We start from the raw sequence: 7,898 nt of genomic DNA, 5'->3' as shown, positions 1-7,898 counted from the left end.
TGGTCGGAAGGTGGAAGGGTGGAAAGGGGGTTCGAATTAATGAACTTTATAGCTGAAGACTTTGCGGTCATAATAGCTAGCGAAGGGCGTGCACGGTGTTTTTACATGCACTACCTCGTTTTTACATGCACTACCTCATTTAATCCTCACCGTAGCAACCTGAATAAGTACTGCTATTTGCCGGACGAGGTTCAGAAGAGCTAGTTAAGTTGCTCAAGGGGACACAGCTAGGAAATGGAGAACCCAGGATTGAATCCAAAGCTATCTGTTTGTAAAACCTGTGTTCTTAACCACTGCCCCATACTGCCTGTCCTTCCTGCTGGCCACCTGGGAAGGAGGGATAAGTGACGTGATATCCAAAAGTGCAGGACCCGGCCAGCCCAGGAGGGTGGGTGGCAGCCTAGAAAAGCACCAAAGCTGCGTTTTTCTGAGTTTCCCCTCCAGCGTGCACAGAGGAGAACTCCCCAGCAAACGCACAGTCCCGCAGATCTCCCGGAGGCAAGAATTCTTGGCTTGTTTACTGAGTCCCCTGGGCCACAGAAGTGGTGAGCTGGGCACAAAAGCAGGATAAAGGTAAACTTTCTGCATCTGAGAACCATCCCCCCCTCCAAGGAGCCGTGTCACACTGTATGTCACCGTCATCAAAGGGGCTGTGCATAAACCTGAAAAACTAAACGGACCTGTCTGTAGGTGTTACTTATATCACAAGGCTACAGGTGCCTTTATTTCCACTGTACGCTGGTGCTGGGAGCGACTGCCTTCTCTTGCCTTGAAAACCTCTGCTCTGGACCTAGCCACTGCTGTCCTCACGTAAGCACCTTTTCTTTGCTCTTTTGGATGAATTGTAAGGGGTGTCAGGGCTCAGCGGCTTGGGCTGGGACCCAGATCTGCTCATCTGTCTCCAGCTCCTGACCGCCAGCCCCTCTGCTGCATCCATCAGACACAGCACCTGCCTCCCGGGAGCTGTTTTGACTTGGGTTTAGCTGCTTGCGTGAGAAAGACATTTTTGCTTTCTCTGGCTGCCTGCCCACACGCCCCCTCCTCACCCCTCACTCCCACTGGGTCACTTGACTAAACCAAGGGGAACTCAAAGAGAATGCAAACAGGCACTCAATTCTCTGCCTTCCGGCTGTCGTTAGGAAGGGAAGCTGGATTTTACACAGAAAAATATTCTGCTTACAGGAAAGCTCAGCAGCCCTGGTTTAACTGCTTTTTCCATTGGCCTGCTTGCTACCCCTTGATACAAAAAAAAAAAGAGAGAGAGAGAACCACCGTATTATAGTTTGGGGCATTCTGGAGGAGTTGGCTTATACAAAATAGTATTAAAAGAAACCCGTGTTCCCTTCTCATCGTGCCTGGGAATAGACGGCTTCCAGAAAAGCTCTGGTAAGGGATTTTCCACTGTATTCTCAGACGTTATCATTCTGCAAAGCTTGGGCTCCTGTGGGTTTGCCCCCTTCTGGCAGTAACTGGTAGCTCATGCCCCCTTCTCAAACAAGCTGGGAAGCCACGTTTGGACGTGCTGAGAAGTTGAGCAGAAAAGGATGGGACTGCCTTAGGTACAACCTCTTCATTTTACAGATGAGGAAACTGAGGCCCAGGGAAGTTCATTGATTTAAGGAGACAGTTAGTTTTAGTTCAGAGACCCAGGGAGAGGGATTGTTTGCCCATTTGAGTGAAAGTGTAATTATTTTGTCCTCATGTTCTCTGTGAGAATGTTTTTTCATGATTCAAGGTATTCTTGCAAGCGTTGCCCCCGTTTGACTGCCTTCTTTTCTCAGAGTGGCAGCCTTTCAGATCGACTGATGGTGGTTCATTTTTCCTTGTTAAAACAGGGAATTATTATGTTGAAATAAAGGAATTATCACAGGCATTGCCACCACACCTCTGCATAGATGAACTGATTTTATTAAATCTTCAGACATTGGATGAGGAAACTGAAGCTCAGAGAGGCAGGCATACAATACCTTGGTATATATACCATAACTTGTATGAAAGAAAAAAAATAGAATTTCAGCAGACTGATTAGTAAGAAATCTGCCCCAGTTTACTTGCCTTGTAGATGGCAGTGGTGGCATTTTATCCAGACAGGTCTAACCCAAAGCGGGGGAGCTTTGCGTTGCAGCCCGCGGTGAGCCCTACAGCACACCTTCTATGGGTCTTAGTTGCACCTTCAGAAAAGGAACTACAAGCAAACAAACAGACTCCCTCAGCAAGCTAAAGAAAAATGAAGACTCACTTGAGAAGACATCAGCAAGTCCATTCCCACAGCTGCTTTGATTTCTCCCAGCAGAACTTAACACCCAACCTGCCGGCCCTCAAGAGCAAGTGAGATGCGCCATTGGGTTTCCTTCAACTGTGTCCCTTCTTAGAGAGATCCAGAGAAGGAGAAGAGACCCTGCCTATCCCCACAGAGACCCAGCTGGGGACCCAGTGGACAGTCCAGGGCCTGGTGTTGCTGAGGCTTTGTAGAAGGAAAAATATTTTTCTTCTCGATCCTACTGCCCTGATGGTGAAATTGCAGAAGGCGTCTCTTGGTCCCCTCTTCCATGCTTTCCGCCCCCACGGTCTTGTTCTGCCCAATGATTTTTTGGGGGCATCAGCAGCCCATGTGTAGATGCTTAACTGGGTGGCCTTTTGGTCCCATGCCCAGAGTGAAGCTTATGATCCCCGCCAGGGTCAGGAAGGAATTTTCCTCATCTGGCAAACAGGCCAAGGCTGGGTGGTTTGCTCCTTCCCCTCTCTCCGGAAGGCTGAACAGAGGAGCCTGGCTGCCCAGGCCATGGCCACAGCCCCTGGCATTGCTGCCTCTGGTCCGTGTGTGGGCGAAAAGCCCACAGGCCTGACCCTCTGACTGGGTGGACCTCTCCCTGGGCGCACTTGGTGAGTGAGCCGACTCTAAGGGTTCTGAAGCCACTGGGGTATCTGGAGACCTGAGCCACGCGTGCCACAGCTATCTCGGTCCCAAGAGGTAGCCGCAGCCGAGCCTATCTTGTGCGTAGAAGGAAATCCAGCTGATTTTTCCAACCTTGTGTTAATTGTATTTGACCCTTTCCTATTTACCAGGCCACTGGAAAGGTGACCACATTTGGGGGACACTGATTCTGACAGCCTTGGGTCTGCTGGGGGACAGTGATCGAGGGACCAGGGTATGGAGGGGGCATGGCTAAGAATGCCCAGAGACCACTGCCCTCCCAAGACTCCCACATCTGGCTGGGGTAGAAGGTAATGGTATAGGAGGAAAGGGAGAAGAGGGAATTAGCGAGCTTCCTCGGAGCTGAACGTTTAATCTGTGTTTGTACTGGTTGGATTTTACTTCATTTTGGTGAGCTTGCTTTGGAGTTTACCCGCATAGAATCAGTGTGCATGCCTGAGTGTACGTGTGCACGCCTGAGTGTACGTGTGCACACCTGAGTGTACGTGTGCACACCTTCGGAGGCGTTGGATCAGTAGGATGGGGCCTGCGGAAAATTCTGGAGGTACAGCAGGCCTTCGAGTGCATCCTGTCAGTGTCCCCATTTAGCAGACGGAGAACTGAGGCTTGGAGAGGTATAAAGGGCTGAACCCTGACTCCCAGCCCAGGGCTCTTCCCATGATGACAAACCAGCCAGACCCTTGAAGGACAGAAAGTATGGCTCGAACAGGCCAAGGACCCTCCCTAGACACCAAGTTCTTGTCCTGTCGTTGACTCTGGGTCTAACCCAGTGCTTCCCAGCCTTGTTTCACTATTGCTCCCCTAAGGAGCCTTTTTAGACATTTCTTCCCTAGTGATCAACCAGCCCCCATCGTTCGCTGTGAAATGTCAATACCACAGATACACTGTACATCTGCTTATGTACTGTGGCCTTTTGGAGGGTCACAAAATGTTGTCGTATTAAGGATTTTTTTTACCACCAAGAACCAAATTTTGCCCACTGGGGGGACAGTATTGCTCCCATTGAGAATGTGTGGCTTAACCTTGGGCCACTGGCCTCATAGCACTGGGACTCAGTGTCTTCACTGAGAAATGGGCCCCAAATAACTGCTCGTTCGTGCCCACTCTGGCCCACCTCCATTAAAGGAATCTGTAAGAGCTCAAGTGTTCGATTATGGTAAAGCCTAAGCAAGAGGGTCTCCTGAACACACAGCAGCCGTCATTCCTGAGCTCTCGTGCCCAGTGTGTGCTGGCTAAGCGGCAAGGCCCTTTGTGGAATGCCCAGAGTCAGTAATACCCCCTTCTAATGTGATAGCAAAAGTAATAATAGTAACGCCTCTGCTACTATAATAGACATTTTTCAGAAAAAGCAAGAAATAATTACTGAAGGAAAATAGCACTTGTACACCTGACAGAGCCCTTCAAGAAAACTTAATGGGTATACTTTGCCGTGAAAGGAATTACCAAAGGGAATCAAATTCAGCCTCAGGTATAGCACTAATGAGATTACAGATCAATTGGATCTGTAATTGAGTGGGCTGGGATAAAGAGGGGGAAGAATCCCTAAAATATCATGTTGATCAAAAATATTTCTAATTTTTATATGATCAAATTCAAATTACCAAGTGACTGACTCACTCCTACGGTAGCATTTTGAACTTGAAGAATTTCTTACTGTTATTGAAGACCCGGGGTCTAGTCCTGCTGCTAGCTTCCATTCTGAGGTCTACCTTCTCCAAACCCAGACAGCGAAGGTCATGTCAGAGGCCTGCCATCCTCTTCCTCAGTGTTCTGAGCCTCTGGCCCAGAGAGGAAGGGGTGTTTTGACCTGAGCCCCCACTGAGGAGCGCTTTTCTTCAGTCCAGTCAAGAAAGCAGAGGTGACTGTGGGTTCCAGGGCTGCCCTCCCTCAGAACCTCCCACCCCCACCCCCATCCCTCTTCATCCTGCCTCCCGCTTAGGACATAAAACCATCCAATCTGTGGGAAAATCAGAGCCCAAAGCCAGGCAGCCCTGAGCTGTGTCTGATATGGGCCTGGCTCCCAGGGGAGATCCACGGCTCTGATAACCCACCAGGCATGTGAACCTCTCCTGGTGCTCCCTCCTGGGGTGGGTCATTCTTGGGTGGTGGCCCAGAAAGACCACCTAAGTGTGAGAATTCAAACTCGGCGACTTACTTATGGCAGGAGCACGTTTCTCATGCAGGACTGATGGGGATGATGGTGGTCGAGTTAAAGAAACCCTCAAAGGATCAGTCTTTAGTTCTGGAACCCCACAATCCTGGGCCCGCTTCGCAGTGAGGTCCCTTTGAATATCTAAGTATGTCTGGGATGTGTCTGTGAGTAGATACGACTGTGAATGCTTTTAGAAAGGGAAGACATTGGGCTGAGAGCTGGAAAGTTTGGGGTCTCTCCATAACTTAGCTCAGTCTTTCAGCCACTGTGTGACGTTGAGCAAAGATGAAGTGCCCTGGGCTTCAGCTTTCTGAATTGGAAAATGGAAAGATAGAGAGAAGAAATTGAGCTCACTTGGTATATTCCACCATATGGCAGTCACAACCCTGGTGAGCCACAAAATGATTGGCAAAGTTTTTCTTCAAAGGCCAGATAGTAAATATTTTAGGGCTTGCAGGCCAAAAGGCAAAATGAAGGTAGGTAGGTACTTATGTAGCCATTTAACATCCAACCCTCAAACATGTCAAATCATTTTTAGCTGTGGGGGCTGTATAAAAACTGGTCTTTGGACTGTGCATTTTTGTTTAATGATCCCTGAGCTAGGTGGTATACAGATAAACAATTTTTATTTAAATGCTCATTTATTTATTTTTATGTATGTCAAAGAATACCCATTTTCCATTTAGAGTGGCGATATAAAGTCTGCTTTGCAATGAATGTATTTATGTTAAAACAAAAGGGAAGTAGAATGCTCGCCTTTCATGCCAGGTTCGATTCCAGGACCATGCACCCCCCCCACCCCCACCCTCCAAAAAAGGGGGAATGTGTTTTTTTTTAATGTGTTGTTAATAGTAGTGCTCAATTATCATGGTAATAGGCAAATGACTGAAGTTTGAGAAACATGAGAGTAGATGATTGCTAACCTCCTTACCATCTTAAAACTCCATGCTTTTAAGATGACCTGAGCCTGGTCTTTACTCTGACACTTAACAGCTGTGCAAACTTGAAGTACTAAAGTGGCATCCTCTTCTGCAAAATGGCAGCAGAACCACCCTATCTTGTATCTTTCATTATTGTAAGAATCGAAGAAGACAAAGTGGGTGAACAGATTTTTTTTCATCTCCTAAACATAGATTTTTTTTTTTTTCTGAACTAGGGGACTAGGGAAAACAACAGAGAGGTAGTTTGAATGATGAGCCTGGCGAGGATGAGTGTGACCAAGGCCCTGAACCTGTTCTGTTCTGCCCTCCTTCCAGCCTCAGCCTGACACTGTGTCTCTTAGAGCCCCCTTTTCTGCATGGGGAGCAGAAAACAGCTATTAGAATCATGGGCTTTTGAAACAGACAAACCTGGGTTATCACCCAAGCTCTGACACCTGGGAGGTTTTGCACATGTTACCTAGAGACTGAGACTCATAAACCCAGTACCTACCCCAAACAGTGGTCCTGAGGAGGCCAGGCATAAGGAACGTGAAGTACTAAGGTGCTTAGCACAGAGTCCAAAGCCTGGTTAGTGAGTATTAGCTATAATTATCCCAGATCCTACACCCTGGGGCCTGATGTGCTGCGGAATTAAGAATTCTTCAGGTATTAGGATGGCGACACTGTTTATCCACCACAGAATACAGAATAACCCTGCAGGGTCTAGGAGAGCTCAAACACATTACTATTTCTGCAATCTATCATAGGAATATTCACTAAAGGGGAAAAAATAAAATTATAACTATTATATATAAACAGTCTATAAAACTATATAGATATCAACTCAGGGCTGATGTTTTGCTGAGAAATAAGTTTGCGCCAAACACATGCACCTCCTTTCAGTTTGCAGAGGTTTCAGATTTTAAAATTGTAGGAGAAGGGCTTGTGGGTATATTCACACATAGCAATTCTTGCAGTTTCCAGAAGCGTATTGTTATAAGCCAGAGTTCAGGTGGTCAGGTGAGAGGGAATACAGACAGTAAATACACAGGGAGTGCTGCCAGGAAGAGACTCAATCCTCAGCTCCTGGCTCTGCCACTTACGGGTTTGTAACTTGGGCAAATGTCTCAACGCCTCCGTGCATCAGTTTTCTGTATAACCTCATGGGGCGTGGTGAGGATTAAATAATGTCATGCACGGAAAGTGCTTAAGGAGCGCCCCGGCTGGCAGTGAGCAGCAACGAAGCGTTCGGACCATTGTTGGGAACAGCCCGCTGCCCAGTGGGTGGCCCCGGGCTCCGGGCCCCTCCTCACAGCCTCTCCCACCGTTGCAGGGTGATGTTGGACTCAGTGGTACACAGCACCTTTCTGCCCAACACGTCCTTCTGCGACCCCCTCATGTCGTGGACTGATCTGTTCGGCAACGAAGAGTATTATCCTGCCTTCGAGCATCCTACAGGTACGTACGTGCGTCTGAAGGCATCCATCTGCGGGCGGCTGGGATGGGGTTGGACAGGGGGTGGCGCTGGCCTCAGTCGGACGACAAGGCGGTGCTTGGAGCGGGAAATGGCAGTGTGGAGGACAGAGGGCCAGTGGAGGCCTGGTGGCAGGCAGGGTGGCCTCTGCAGAGAAGACAGCCCTGGAATCCTCAGGCCAGCCTCTTCCCAGCCACACAGCCGTGGGGGGCCTGGCTAACCTCTCCGAGCCCATTTAGCCAATTGGCCCCATTTAGCCAATAGGTAATACCATTAATTGTCATTAATATCATGCCAATCTCTTAAGGTTATTGTGATAATTAACATGGTGGAAAGGAAGCCCTTAGCCCAGAGTCTGGAAAAATTGAGAGTTTGATGATCAGGGTATCGGCTCACATGTATTGACCACTTAGCGAC

At 48.4% G+C, this 7,898-nt stretch overlaps 1 protein-coding gene across 3 annotated transcripts in view; it reads left to right on the top strand.

Annotated features, from left to right (window-relative positions):
* The first annotated feature begins 703 nt into the window (after window positions 1-703).
* The window catches only part of ELF5 (E74 like ETS transcription factor 5), a 30,699-nt gene continuing 23,504 nt past the window's right edge, over window positions 704-7,898 (top strand). For 2 of the 3 annotated variants that reach the window (XM_077114382.1, XM_077114380.1), the window contains exons 1-2: window positions 704-810; window positions 7,341-7,465. In XM_077114382.1, the coding sequence (XP_076970497.1) occupies window positions 7,345-7,465 (121 nt within the window). In that variant the 5' untranslated portion in view covers window positions 704-810; window positions 7,341-7,344. Of the gene's footprint in view, window positions 811-2,774; window positions 2,884-7,340; window positions 7,466-7,898 lie in introns of those variants that run through there. The other variant, XM_077114381.1, reaches the window with a different exon arrangement.

The sequence above is a fragment of the Tamandua tetradactyla genome, chromosome 8, assembly GCF_023851605.1.
Source record: "Tamandua tetradactyla isolate mTamTet1 chromosome 8, mTamTet1.pri, whole genome shotgun sequence".
Lineage (NCBI taxonomy): Eukaryota > Metazoa > Chordata > Mammalia > Pilosa > Myrmecophagidae > Tamandua > Tamandua tetradactyla.
This window is presented reverse-complemented; position numbering and strand designations above follow the sequence as displayed.